We start from the raw sequence: 15,905 nt of genomic DNA on the forward strand, positions 1-15,905 counted from the left end.
TCTTGTAGTATTATAAAGCTGCCAAATATTGCTGCTTCATGTTTTATATTTGGCATGTCTCTGTCCAAAATAATAAGAGAGTTGCTCTTTTACTCTACTGTCAAACCATGGGAAATATTAGTGGGGAAAGCACTGTGTCTGTAACTAAGCGCAGAGGGGAAATAGTAATTTGAGTTGCTTGAGAGAAACACGGATGGTACAACAGGTTGAGGTTCAATAAAATTGAATTATTTTCTACAGCCTGCTTGCTTTTCCTCTTGGGTGAATATATAGTTTGAATATATAGTTTTGCAGAACCTGAAGAAAACAATCCTTACTCGAGTTGCAAATGGTACAGGTGTGGATTTTTAAGTTTTTCCACCTCCAGTTCTTAGCACTAAGCACTAAGCCAGTGTAGCCAGGAAATTATCATATTGTCTAAGACAGGATTAGGCAACTGGCAGCTTAAGAAGCAAATCTGGCATTTTGTAGTGGTGGTGTCATTTCACAGCGCCAATGGGTTGTTCCTGTTTGTCTGTCAGTGGAGCTGTAGGAGGAAGAGGTGGTAGACATCAAGTTGCATTCACAGAGTACTTAGATTGTGTGCTTCTGTTCTATGTGTCCTCTCTCTGTTCTTCTACTTTTCAAGCAGGCAAGTGATGAGTATAGCTTTAGGGAGGGGAATATTGCTGGGCCAGCATAATGAAGGTTATCTCTATCCCCTTCTTTGTAGTTAGCTGCCAATGCAGTGTAGAATGATGTAAATTGGTTGGTAAGAACTATGTTCCCTCTTCTAGTGAGCTGAAAAACTGTTGGTTTTTCTGTTCAGTAGAAATCTAAGAATAGTGGAATGGATGAGAATTCACTTGACGCAGGAGCTGTCTCTTTTGAGCATAGTCTGGGTATTACTGATTGTCTGGCAGGATATTTGTGAGCTGTTATTGATATAGGTTAAGTAGAAATGATATTGCCGATGTCTCAGTATTTGATGCAACAAATTTTATGACTGCATTTTTGGATTATACAAATGCTTGTGATGCATAGTGTGATATGAGTCAACAGAATTTCTATACAGGGAATTAATAGATTTAATAGAATTTGTTAGAGATGTCAAAAAACAGGTAAGAAGGCCTGTCGGTTTATAGTGAAGCAGGACTTCAAGAAATCCCTTATCCTAAGTTACTAAGAAAGCGGTTGACTGGTTTTAGGAAGTCACTTGAGTTGAAGTAGTTTCCTGTAGCAAAGAGGGAAATGGTAGCAGATCTTTGGGAAAGGATAAATAAATACACTATGGATTGATAATGTAATAGATGCATAATATCCCAGTACTTTTGAACCAGTGGCTTGAACTGAATACTAACGTTGACATAAAAAAAAATTGAATGACATTCAGGTATGGCTAGAAAACAGTTCTTTGCTGCCAGACCTTCATTTTTATTATGAGGCGGTTTGTTTGTGTTGGCTAAGGGAATGGATTGTATTGAAAAATGGTCACATTTTAGATTTGGAAGGCCATGATATTAAATTCAGCTGGCATGCATGTCTTTGGTATGGGAAAGCTAAAATCTATAAGAGTTATGTGAACCATATTATTAGGAGGAATTTGTACAGAGTCGGGGAAATATTAAAACCTATTAGAAGGAAAAACACTCCTATGGTTATTGCCAACTGAAGCAATTGCAATCAAGAGCATCAACATGGATAAACAGTGGGCATCCTATAGATACTTGCTAGATTTCACAGGGAATGAACCCAGATTGAAACCTATGGAAAAACTAAGGAGCCATGTTACTGATTGGTTACAATATTATCAACTTTATATGTTTAAATTAGATAAGAAAAAAGTTTTTAGACCAAAGCTCACAATTTGAAAGGGTTATTGCAGAATAAGGAAAATGTGTTGTCTAAAATGTACAAACTTTTATTGGAATGGGAAACAAAAGACAAGCTGGTTAAAGCCTCAATGACCCACTAGGCAATTGATATAGGGTATAATATAGAACTAAACCTCTGGGAGAATCTTTGGCAGAAAGAGTTGAAATTCACAGCATGCTATATGTTGAAAGAGAACTACAAGAAAATGATTCATAGATGGTATCCAACCACAAGTAGACTAGCTAATATGTATAAATTGGAATCAGATTTGTGTTGGAAATGTAAAGAAATAGAATGAACTTTTTTCCATATGTGGTGGGCATGCAAAATAGTTAAAGAATATTGGGAAATGATATATAATGAGATTGAGGGAAATGTTTAAAACAAGGTTCCCCCCAAAACCAGAGGCATTATTGTTAGGAATGGTGCAGACAGAGGTGCCCAGGTCTCAGAAAAACTTAGTTATGTATGCAACTGTGGAAGTCATAAAGCCATGACAGAGGCTTGTATTGTGCCTGCTGACCTATTGACCAGCACTCTGTGCCTGGCAGTGTCTAGAATGTATTGACCTTATAGGGAGTTGTGTTTCCTCTGGGCAGTGATTACCTTATATGGTGATGGGAGTGTTAAACCATTACCAGGCGATGTAACGTGAGACATTGCCAGATGACCATGCTGTTGGTGAGGACAAAGGATAATAAAAGTTACCGGACAAGAGGGAAGGAAAAGGAGCTGCTCCTCCATCCTGAAAATACTTGCTGCCTCTTTGTGTCTTTCTTCTACGCTATGCTAAGCATCATCTCATGACGGCAGGACTTCCGTCATGCAACAATGGCGGCTCAGATCTTGTTAGCCCCAAAATGGAAGGTGAGAGAGGTTCCTAGTAAGGAAGATTGGCAACTTAAGATGTTAGAATATGCAGAGTTATCAAGTCTAACAAGTGTAATAAGAGAGCAAGAAGAACAGATATTTAAAGAGGAGTGGAATTTTTGCTGAGTATGTAGAAAATACGTACACAGTTGAAAACGTTCACAGTATTATGGTAAATTCAACAGTATAATATATTGCACTGGGATATAAGATTAGAGAACTTAATTAGATGGGTATACAATATATGCAGGAAAAGTGGGTAAATTAAAAGGGGAGAGGGAAGGAGAGGGAGGGAAGTCTTTGTATGGTTATAATGAAAGATGTTCATTTTGAAATGCATAATCTGAAAATGTAATAAAAATTATTTTAGAAAGAAAACAGTTCTTCACTTTGGGGACAGAAAAGATTGATGAGTGAAAATAGATGTTAAGCGCTTAATATTTATACTCCTTTCTCACTCCCAATAAAATACATTAATAGTTCTCTAGCCTGATGGTCCAGTTCATTTAGCAGTATTTTAAACAGAGCTCTTACACCTTCAGGCACTTGTATCTGATGCTCTAATGCCAACTAGTTTAGAAGGTTAATGGAGGCTTTATAGATGGTTTCATTTGTTCCTCTATAAATCAGCCAGCAGGTGGGGTTGAAACAGCAGAACGTCCACAGTAGATGCAATTTACTTTTGCATCATGTGTAGCAACAGACCGATAATTCTGTCAGACACCATTGAGATAAAAATATGCTACATTAATTTTAGGGCGGAACTTTTTCAAGAGTTAGGCTAGAGGTCCAGTAACCTCCTTGCCTGATGGAAGGAAAGATGGAGATTTATAAGGAATATGCTTCGATATAGTCTAGTGCAGGTTATTATAATCCATGGGATTTGACACGACAACAGTGTATGTGTGTGTGTGTGTGTGTGTGTGTAACCTGATTAATGGGAGTGGTACTGGCATGGCTTCTTTTTATTTTTGTTATTGTTAGTTATTAATGGCCTTCCATATATCTAGGGCATTTACAAAATATAATAAAAACTAAAAGCAAGTAAAACACAAAAAGGTGTATCACTTCATTGCCCTTTAATTTCTGTATCTCATTTCTGTTCTCCAAGACATAAGCATAGGCTGCCTTCAAACTGAAAAGAAAGGAAGAAATGCCTAGAAACTTCTCAAATGGTCAATGTGGCCAAAATGGTGAAAGTTCTGCCAAAACAGAATATGTTGGGGCTGGGGAACATGATACTCAAAATTACCTAGCTGTCAGATATACATGCATTTATCAACTTTCCTTGTTCAATACAATGCCACTAGCTTAACTCTACAGCTCATTTAGCAGAATTTTAAATAGGACACTTCCTCCTTTGAGCACTTGTAGCTCGTGAGCTATTTTGCCAACTAGTTTAAAACAGTTGTTCACAATACCTTTCATCATAGTGTTTCATATATTCCAGAGAAGTTAAAAGTTTACATTGCACCTTTGGGGTAAAATAGATACTGCAACCTTATTGTACAAGTTGTGCTGGCTGAAGAATATTTAGGTTTCATTTATGCTTGGAAGGTACAGCAGATGTGTGCAACTTTATTAAGGCCCCAGAACAAAGAAAAGTATCAATACTTCCCACCTGTGTTTCTGTGATCATCTTTTTGTTACCGCTTTAACTTAGCCAAGTGCTAATCATTTATTCCAGCCATAGTTTCATTTGACTTAACTTTGTTGTCACAATGTGGGCTAATGGTTGGTTGCTGTGTCATCTTCTACCTCAAGCTTTCCAAAAGCCTGATCCCTAAAATAAGGGGCTTTCAGGCTGGAGCTAAAAGTATTATATGAGAAAGGTGATTTGTTATATTTGCTTTTCCACCTTCAAATGATAATCATTTACAGATATGCCTCTAGCCCTGCAGTTACTACGATCGTACCCTTTTAATGTCCTTACATTTGTGAGGCATTGCTGAGGGATAAAAGATTTCCCATCTTGCTTTGCTCCCCGTGTGAGCTGTTACTAATGACAAATGATTTGGGGGCAGTGAGTCGAGAAGGACACAGATGACAAACCTATGAGTTTCTAAAGTGCGCTTCTCTAAGAGATGTCTGATCAGCAGTTTAATATTACGTGTGGTGAGAAATAATTCAATCAGATTAAAAACTAAGTAATGGAATATGTATGAAATAAAAGGTTCTTGCATGGGAGTGGTTTTACTATCGTAAGTAGCATGGGGTTTAAAGAAACCAAAAGGACCCATCACAGAAGTGGATTATTCAAAATATATTGGCTCCTTTTCCTATTGTGTTTTTAGATGGGTAAGATAAATAATAATTTTAATACTTCTTAGGCTGGAACTTTTCTGCTAAAGACAATTTTTTTAAAAGCAAGTTTTTCATGGAAGTATTGTAAAACCATAATGGTCATCTAAATAATGGCCTGCATGCCATAAGCCACAAGCAGAGAAAACTTCATGCCTGCTGCTGAACTGAATTCTGAAAGTTGGCTGTCAAGCAAGACGTGAGTTGATGAATGGGTGGACCTAGTGGTAGTGTTAAAGCAGGATCACCAACCTCTTACAAAATGGGGCATACTGGCCTGCACTTAAAAGGGTGGGAATTGGGAAAAGGTGAGATATCTCCCGTGTTGTGCTAATAGAACTGCCTCAGCTCACAAAAATAAATGAAAACATCTACCGTTTCTATTGGACGTTAATTTCATAGTGTTATTTTTTTCTTCACTTTATGCTTGCAAAGTACTTCCTTTAAAAGAGTGTTCTTGGATTTAATTTAATAAGCTTCACAATTCAAAACAAGAAGTGCTGATGTAAGTTTTCTGTGACTAATGTGTTTCTTGGTCAGGAGCATTAAGGGCACAGGCCAGATCACAGCTTCTGAGCATGCTTATTGTGGTCTGATTCGTACCCTTAATGCTCTGTTTGGTTTTGTGACTCAGGGACGCGTTGGCCGCAGTGGGCATGTATTGGGGCAGAGTTTGGTTGCTTTACTTTTGAACAACTGCTATTTAAGTAGCCTTGCATCTGAATAAAATTGTTTAGTGTAGCTGCTGAACAAGAAACACAAAGAAATTCTGGCGGATATGTTTAATTGGTGCTTGGATACCTTTTGGTCCACTCCACTTGCCTGTTGCATTTTAATTTTTGTAACTAGCCTTCAGTTTCATGTCTCTTTTAAAAGCTGGATATACAAAGAACAACAGAAGTAAACTCATCCTAGCTCGGGTTTTTACACATACAAAGCAGCACATCATCTGATAGGCCTCATTTGTTTGGTCATTATGTTATCTAAAATATGAATGTTATAAAAGGGTGGTATATTTGTTAGACATTGCCCTGCTTTTTGGAATTTTTCATTGCTAGGAAGCTTACAATATAAATCAGATAAAATGCATCACTCCATTACCTTCCTCTGCTAATGTGGTGAGACATTTCTGGTGCTACTTAGCGAGTTTTCCTGCGTTCCCCTGCTTACCAAATACAGCACTGTCATTTTGGAAAGAGATTGTTGACTTAACAGTGCTTTGTCTACTGTAGCACAGAAATACTGCTGATAGTCCAGGAACAAGCCTAATATATAGCAAGGGAAGACCTAATAAATAAATAAAAAATCAGCAATATTGACTGAAACAGCAGTCACTGTATACTCCATGTGCCCATTTGTGTGACAGCTGTCATGTATGCAGAGCCATTGATCTGTCTCAGGTTCTGCTTATCACCAGTTCCCCGAGTTGCTGCCATGCCTTTGTTTCTACCAAGACAACAACAATGAATCCTATGAAATGGATTTTTTAAAAATAGGTTTTTCCTCAAAACAGTAGATTTGTCTGTTTTTGCTTGTGGTAAATTTCCTCGTATATTTCAAATTAAAGTCAAATCTAATATAAAAGGGAACTTGTACCATTGTTTGTTGTCAATAAATTATTTGCAATGTCTCTTTGCAGTGTATCCTGACATCTGCACCATCAGCCTGGTGGCTGTCAGTGACCTCAAGAAGCATGCAGACAGGTTATCTTTCTGGGATGATGTGTATGGCTTCAACATGTCCTGCATGAAGAAGGCTGTCATTCCAGAAGCTGTTGTGGAAGTGTTAGATTCAGGCACGCTTATATCTGAAGCTTGTGTCATCAAGGTACTTTAACAAATAATGTAAATTTCTAGAAAGGAATGTATAATTATTAACCCAGTGCAGTATGTAAGCTGTTCTTACATAGAAGATGTTTTGTTTCTCCCGGCCGTTTAGTGTTAATAAAATATGGAGTCCGTGATACTAATATTTTGGAATTTGTGCACACCTTTATGGATTTTGCAGCCTTCTCATAGTAGTTTTTCTCTATTCTTTCCCCCCACAAAACTAATAAAGACAGAAATAAAATAAGGAGATGTAATGGCTACCTGCCCATTGTTCATTCAACATCCATACGTCAAAAGTGATGTGCAGTTCTCTGTTGGTTCCATCTGGAACTTGTTAAATGTCTCAAGAGGCTGTCTTTAAAACTTAACTCCAATTTCTGTTTGTCTCCCCATCTTTTATTTTCTCTGTCTAGTCATGCTCTGTCTCTGGTATGCTTAATTGTAGGCTTTGGAGCTGCATTAATTATATTGTAATTAATTATGCTATAATTATTAGTTATATTGTTTGCTAAAATCCTTGAATATTTGCATATTCAGTGTTATGAACGAAGTCTGAGCGCTAAAGAGTATTTTCATTTCATTTATTACACCTTTCCTCAAAGGACTTCAGAGTGACATACATAATTTTTCCTCACAATACCCTGAGAGTTGGACTGGGCTTAGAGGCAATGACTGACTGATCTGAACCCTGGTCTTCAGGTCCTAGTGCAACACTAACAAGTACACTACACCATTAATGGTAGAAGAAACGAGATGATTGGTTAAGAAGTATATTGCTTTCCATGTAAACATATATTGTAGCACCTCTGTAGATAAATATTAGAGAAAATCACACAAACATTGCTGCATGTACCACTTAGGTGTGCTTAACTGAAGCAATTGGGGGAAAGTTCCTTTCTAATCCCCTCCCCTTTCTAACTATTATCTGAAAAGGCAATCTTATATTTTCATAAGAACAGCATTGTTGCTGTGTGAAATTGAATGCATTCAATTCTCTGATAATGTACAACCCTAGACTAACGGCCTCAAGTTTCCCCCTCCCATCTAGAGCACAATAGGCTACATTCCTCTTAAAAAGAGAGAATATTTATTACACAAAATTATTCAACCACAATTTTAATTTGTAACACCTCCCTCTAAATGTTGTACAGTGGTACCTTGGTTCTCAAACTTAATCCATTCTGGAAGTCCGTTCCAAAACCAAGGTGCACTTTCCCACAGAAAGTAATGCAAAATGGATTAATCCGTTCCAGACTTTTAAAAACAACCCCTAAAACAACAATTTAACATGAATTTTGCTATCTAACGACACAATTAATCCATAAAATGAAAGCAGTAAACAATGTACTGCAGTCACACAATCAATCAGTAGCTGAACTGGGTTCCACACGGTCACAAAAACGAAACAAAAAAGCTGCAAAAACAAAAATGCAAAATAAATAGGAAAAACAGACAGCGTAATACTCAAAACGTAATACTCAAAACATAATGCTCAATACCTCAGCGTAATACTCAAAACGGAAGTGTGGCCCTCAAAACAGAGCACATTCAGCTTCTGAAAAAGGTTCGCAAACTTACTTCCGGGTTTGCAGTGTTTGGGTTCCAAGTTGTTTGAGTACCAAGGTGTTTGAGGACCAAGGTACCACTGTATAGTAGCCCTCATTGCCTTAGATTTGTTCCCGGAGAAAAATAGGGATCCTGTAGTTCATGCTCCCTGTGCATCTTTAACAGATTTAAAAGAGTGACAAGCCTGTTTTGGTTATGTCTACTTTGAGATGCTGTTGTTGCTTAACAACCTACTTTTACATTGCAGGGTGGAAAATAATTGCTTGAGTGGAATTGATAGATAAAACTTCCAAATAAGACTTTAAATGTTGACTATCCATTTTTCTGTATAACATGTAGTAAAATTAATGAATTCACCAAGAATGTCATCCTGAGTAAACAACCAGAATCAATAATTGTTCCATAAAGCTGATGATTTTCAGATATTGAGGAAATTATAAAAATGTACCTAGTTAATCATATGATGACTAAGAATGTATATGTTTCACCTCTGAATCTGGCATTTATTACCCTGAGTAATGGTTTTGTCATACTCCACTCAGCCTCATGAAAATCTGACAGCTTCTGTGTCAGATTTTGACTTTTGTGTATTTTAAAGGGATTTCTTTTCTGTAAGATGAGAAGAGTTTGGATTTGATATCCCGCTTTATCACTACCCCAAGGAGTCTCAAAGCGGCTAACATTCTCCTTTCCCTTCCTCCCCCACAACAAACACTCTGTGAGGTGAGTGGGGCTGAGAGACTTCAGAGAAGTGTGACTAGCCCAAGGTCACCCAGCAGCTGCATGTGGAGGAGCGGAGACGCGAACCCGGTTCCCCAGATTACATGTCTACTGCTCTTAACCACTACACCACACTGGCTCTAATTACTAAGGACTAATAGTCCTATTCAGTAACCTCTTTGTTTAGAAAAATCACATCCCAGTTTCAAGAATTTCTCATAAGGCATCAAAAATAATATAAAGTTGAGCAAACATATAGCAGTAATGTATTAAATGTTCCAGAGTAACACAGAAAATCATGCAAAATAGTCATGGATGTAATAGTATGAACCAGCAACTGATAAAACATACAGCTAGCCCAAAATTACTAAGGTAGTCAATAGTAGGAAACAAGCCCATATATGAGCCTTTCTTTTAAAAAATATGCAAGCCTTCAGACATTTCCAAGAACTCTGTAGTGTTGTGACCTGACAGTCCAGTTGGCAATGAATTCCATAGCCGTGGGGCTGCCACGGAGAATGCTCTCAGCTTTGTAGCCACTGGATTTCACCACTCCTGATGGTGGACAAACAAGAATGGCTGAGCAACAGAAGGTGTTTAAATGTCCCTCATTGGCTGACATGATTATGACACCATAGCTCTGCAGTATTCCTTTGTTTGCCATTTCCAAGGTTAGTAAAATGATGGAGTTGCCTTTCATATCCCTACCATTATCCAGGATATGGAACATACATTATATTTGCATATTATTCAGTTGGCCAAGAAGGGTTAAAGAAATTGCAGACAAATGTACCAATTTTGATTTTTAACAAAAGAAGGTGTGTGTGTGTGAGAGAGAGAGAGAGAGAGATGTCCAGTCATAGAAGGACTTGTGAGTCCTGCTGGGAGCCCAGTTGCTGTTCACGAGTCTTTTTCAAATAAAACAAGTATCCAAATAAAAGGATGTGTTTCCAACAAATAGGGGACACGGGTGGCGCTGTGGGTTAAACCACAGAGCCTAGGACTTGCTGATCAGAAGGTCGGTGGTTCAAATCCCCGCGATGGGGTGAGCTGCCGTTGCTCGGTCCCTGCTCCTGTCAACCTAGCAGTTCAAAAGCACATCAAAGTGCAAGTAGATAAATAGGTACCACTCTGATGGGAAGGTAAACGGCATTTCCGTGCACTGCTCTGGTTTGCCAGAAGCGGCTTAGTCATGCTGGCCACATGACCCAGAAGCTGTACTGCAGCTCCCTCGGCCAATAAAGTGAGATGAGCACCAGAACCCCAGAGTCGGCCACGACTGGACCTGATGGTCAGGGGTCCCTTTACCTTTACCTACCCAACAAATATGTGTGAAAACACTATGTGGGAATTTGTAGGGATGAAAGCTAGACTGCTGTAGTAAATCTGAGGATTGTGCCTCACCTTGATTTGATTTTCATGTGCCCTATTATTAGGACTCTGATGATGCCATATATAAGACTCATCAAGCCATGAAATATGCTAATCCACCTTCAGCTTAGAATTGCTTTACATGTGATATATCTTCAATAAATATCAGTTTTATCTAGAAACTTGTATGTACTTGACATAGAGAGCTCATTTTCTGCCGCTTCACATATAAGCCCATTTTTTTCTGAATGGAAGCATTATCCCTATGAGAAACATATCTGTAAAAGAAAGCATCCTGACAATTTTAACTTTCTGGTCGTAGGCTGAAGAACATAGAGTCTAACTGCATCCCAGTGAGACTTCAGAGTCCTACCCCCAGTTCATCTTCTGCAAACAGCATTGCAAGCAACTTTTGAACCTTAAGAGTTTCATTTATCATGTGCTTTTAGAAGACTGCAGTTATAAAGCCAGTGGGAGTCCTGAGCTTGCACTTAGAGGCTAAACTTTCCAGTTTTTTGCCATATACACCTGGTAGGCAACTAGTTTCCATGTAGGTTGCTTTTGAGAATAAGCTTTATTTCAGGTCTATTATACAGAGATGATTAAAACAGTGTCCATAGATTCCACGCAGATACTAGGCTTCTGCTTTGTTCTCACACAAGACTCTGCACTTTCTTGCAGCGGATCGATTGCCATGTTGTATCAGTTTCAGAACTGAATTTTTCATCAGACTTCACTCTGAGAGTAACAAAGACTTCCGTGTGTACGGTAAATATTTTATTTCAGCATTTCTGGGGGTTTGATTGCCGCGCTTTTGAAACCTTTGGTCAAAGCCTTCATTTGCAAACTAGCTAGCTATGGACCATGGCTACGGGATTAAATGTTGGCATTACCTGATAGCCATTGGTGTATTGCAGTCTTGTCAAGCAGTGTCTCCCATCTTGTATGATGTGTTCCTTACACCAGCAGCTATGCCATTCCTCTTAAGTCCTCTCTCTTTGGGGCGAGTCATGTAGAACATTATTCCCCCTTTATTCCTGATGTAGATCTTCACTCAACCCTTCTGCGCTGGCAGAAGAGGGGCACCAATTTGTAGTCGCCTCGGGTACCAAAGTGTCTTGGGTTGTCCCTGTTTGTCTTTCATCTTCCTTATTTTGTTTACATTCTAATACTTTTTTACTCTTTTTCCTGTGTAAGCTTGTTTCACCATTCCTTCCTTTCCACTTGTCACAAGCTTATCTGCTATCTCCTTTTAACAATTTATCCTCCACCCACCTTCTGAACTCTTTGTGACCCCTTTCATATGGAGTTTCTCCCTTTCTCACTAGGAATTGTAATTTTTACACTCACTTTTCCAGTAAAGCGGTTCCTGCATGTTGCCTTCACATATATCATTGCTTGTATCTTCCTGTTTATTTGTGTGGGTTTGGGGTATGGGTTGTAACTTCATTTCCGAACCAAAGCATGCATTTGTTGCTTTTTATATACACTTGCGTTCTCCAGCCTTAAAGATATAGTGATACAGGTGAAATGTTTGGTTTGGAAGTTTCTGGTTTTGGATCAGAGATTTGTGGTGTTGCGCAAAAAAACAAAACACTTTGTCAAGTATTGCGTACTTCATCATGTAAGATTATTGACATCTTATGACCAGAATTTCCACTCCTTTTGTGATGGAGTATAGCAGTTTAGTTAGAGGCTGACAGTCCATCCATCACATCAGGCTGCCTAACCTTGCAGTAAATGAACAATAAATCCATTATATGTATTGGAGATTTTGAAGATGCTTTAAAAGTGTATTTCTTCAGCTGGACAAATATTCACCCTTGATTTTCTGTATGTAGAATTTTCATTTGGGTTAAGATACAAGAATAAAGGTTTAATGTCATAACATTTTTGGTCTTAAAACTAATGTGGCTGTTTTTCCCCTTTGAAGAAAGATGGGTTAGAGTCTCAGTTCAGAGTCAAACTACATCAACAGAAGTATAGTGTCCAGATCAAGCGAAGTAATAGTTCCACTCTATTATGCCTTGCTCAGTCCACACTTGGAATACTGTGTCTAGTTACTGACACCACAATGTGTGTTTTCTATTTGATTTAGTCCAGAAACTTAAGGTAAGAGGAAGTTGAGCGTTGTTCTTCAAGGCAATATTTCTATTTTTAGAACCATTTGGGGAGAGTTCCAATCAATCCATGTTGCAACTATAAATTCCTTAGCTTTACATCGGGATATTTATGGGTCAGGCACAGTCTACAACATTGGAAAGTAGACTTTGGCATATATCTAGAGATTCATGTTCAGCCACTCTTAGAACTTTAATATACAGTCACTGACCCAGATTTGCAGGTCTCTGTGAAATTCCTACCCATCTTGGAACAGGCAGCTATTAACATTTTAACACTCCCTCCCTCTTCATAAATCAGCCTGTTCTCCTCTACCCCCTGCTTTCTCATGACCCAAACACCTGCCATGTGCAATGGAGCTCTAGGCCGCCATTATTGCGGGCCTGATCCTCTGTGCTATTCCCCAATCCTTATATGTCAACTTCCCATCTCTATCATAGATACAAGCAAAGTGTAAGGTGTGTGTTTAGGCAAAGTGGGTTGTGAAGCCTGTGAACAATTTTACTCAAAATAACCATTTCAGATTTTCGTAAATAATTGTATTTTGGCTGTTCAAGCCATACAACCATTTTATTCTTCAGTGTCTTTTTGGCAGTTCATTTCGGACCAAGCTGACCATGTGTTTGCATGTTCTCACCATAGGCCAATTTGAAATTTCACATATATAAGGAAACGTGCAGCCCATCCCATTTCACCACCTGAGGTGAAACGGGAATGTGCCTCTCCCTGCCCCCCTGCCACACCACGCCTCACATGAGAGGAGGAGCATTCCTCAATGCTTTAATACTCATCTTCTTTGCCCTGGGGCAGAGAAGATGAGCGGCACTGTCATGCGCTTTATTGGCCGAGGGAGCCGGCATACAGCTTCCAGGTCATGTGGCCAGCATGACTAAGCCGCTTCTGGCGAACCAGAGCAGCGCACAGAAACGCAGTTTACCTTCCCACTGGAGCGGTACCTATTTATCTACTTGCACTTTGATGCGCTTTCGAACTGCTAGGTGGGCAGGAGCAGGGACCGAGCAACGGGAGCTCGCCCCATTGCACGGATGCGAACCGCCAACCTTCTGATCGGCGAGTCCTAGGTTCTGTGGTTTAACCCACAGCACCACCCGTGTCCCTATAGGTCAATTAGGTTATAGCAATAGACTGCTGAGATTTAGAGCTAGGTGAGCAGGAATCTATTATCTGGCTGCAAAGTTCAGCAATTCACTACTATACTAGGGTGGAGAGAATTTCTCCGCCATTTATTTCCCCTCCATGATCTTTGCAGACCCCAACTCGGAAGTGATGAATGAAAGAGGAACTGCTTTCATCAAGGAATAAAAAGCTAACGCTTTGCCATATGAGAAGCAGTTTTACAAGGCTGAAGATGATTTAATTTTCAGACAGTATCAAACTTTGAATAGTATGGTACAAAGACTACTTGAATAATACCTAATGTGCTCAGTTATTCTACTTTTGAGATGGAATGAGGCTTTGTACAGGGTACAATAAACGAAGTAAATTTTATTCAGTACCCCCCTCCCCCTTTGAAGAGTAAGGATCATTCAGTAATCTTGAGGTACTGAGTTGTTTTCATTTAAGAAATATCATTTTAAAAACAAAAGTGGTATTTCTGCACCAAGAACATAGTGATTGTCTGTCTCCCTCTCCCTCTCTGCTGCATGGCTTACAAGCATTTCATCTCCATGCTTGGATAAACTCCATCAAAAGCACATTATCCTCCTACTTCTGTGGCCAGCTGCCTAATTGTATCTGCTCTAGCTGCATGCTGTTGGAACACGATACTGACGAGGAACAAAAATGATAAATTACTCCCTGCAGCTGATAGCGATGATGGTAACTTTTAATTTCCTCTCTCCTAAGTGAATTGGTCAAATTGCTTTTAACTGGTTTCACAGGGGTTTGTATAAATCAGACAGGGATTTACAATTGGGAACAGAAGTGTTTTCCTAGAGAAGCGGCACAGGTAAATGAAGAAGCAGATTTGAGATTTGCTCAAATCTGCGCTTTGCTCTGTTCTTAAAAAAATAAAAATGAGCCTGAAATACAGGATAATGAATGAGTAAACTGTGGGTGTTTGACCATCTTCAACAGACACTGGGTTTTTTTAGAGAGAGACTGCTTATTTTGTGGTTTTTGTGAATAAAATTGTGTCCCACTGTGGCAACAGAACAAGTAATTAAGGCACAGAGCTGCAATATATTTGATTTGTGTGAGAAATCATGCACACACAGAGAGAGACACCTTGTACTTGCAGTTCCCAGATTGGTTACCTTATGGCTACCGATGTCTGATTATTTACATGTTCCCAGTAATATATTTGGGAGAATTTCTACATTAAGGCAAACTAGCCTGGCTTATATTTCAATGTCAGCTTGGTCTGTGAATTGATTTCACAGGTCTGCATACAGGCTTAATGATCACATTTGCAGCTCTGGTGCTCCTCCTTTTCCCCTCTGCATAGCTGACTTGGTTTATGAGCAGGAGAAATTTGTTGTGGGGTTTTTTTTTGGTGAATTTCTACATCTCATTAACCTCCTTGCTCTTCTTTGCTTGCCTACTTTTCAAAACAACCGCCTTCCCCTCAACATGCAGAGCGGTTCTGTCTGTTGATGGGATGTTGAGAACAGAAGGCAGAATAATTACTCTACTGCGGTGTATCTTTAACAAAAAGCATCCTTTCGCAGTGCTCAATAGGCCAGATCTTCAGTTATATACGGCCAATCCCATTGTGTTTGCTTTCAATTTCCTACTGGTTACTGTTCAGAGAATAGTGTTTGAATGACTCTAGTGGAGATGCTGGAGTCTATTGTGATTATTTCTCTGGGGGCCTATATATCTGTTGTCAGACGAAGTGCTGTGGTGGGGAAGGAGGTAAAAGCAAGCATAAGTCACTTGCATGTAAAACAAAATAATACCTGAAGTAACTGTTTCTAAGAGCCAACACCATTTTCAGTTTTATTGCAGTTTTTATCTTTATATTCTATTTTCTACGCTGACCTTTCTGCTTTAACTTAAAAAATATATTTTGTATCTTGTCTCAAAGCTGTTCGTATAATGTTGGATAAAAGGTCAAATAAATAAAAATGATTGCTCCGCTAAATTACGAAGCTATCTAATCTCTCAAATGTATATAGCAAGTCTCAGTTAGAATGGTTCTGCAGAAGATGAACTGTGAGGAAGTACACTGGTCTTTCGTTCGACAGCCAGTCTGTAATATTAAGAGATAAAAGATATATGCAACTTTTAAGAAGGAAGACAGAAAACTAA

At 38.9% G+C, this 15,905-nt stretch overlaps 1 protein-coding gene across 1 annotated transcript in view; it reads left to right on the forward strand.

Annotated features, from left to right (window-relative positions):
- PRMT3 (protein arginine methyltransferase 3) overlaps positions 1-15,905 on the forward strand; it is a 64,046-nt gene that overhangs the window by 33,972 nt on the left and 14,169 nt on the right. Inside the window, exons 12-13 of the mRNA XM_081835366.1 lie at positions 6,665-6,852; positions 11,193-11,279. Coding sequence (XP_081691492.1) covers positions 6,665-6,852; positions 11,193-11,279 — 275 coding nt within the window. The remainder of the gene's footprint in view (positions 1-6,664; positions 6,853-11,192; positions 11,280-15,905) is intronic.

Source organism: Podarcis erhardii (genome assembly GCF_964252035.2).
Source record: "Podarcis erhardii genome assembly, chromosome: 1".
Classification (NCBI taxonomy): Eukaryota; Metazoa; Chordata; class Lepidosauria; order Squamata; family Lacertidae; genus Podarcis; species Podarcis erhardii.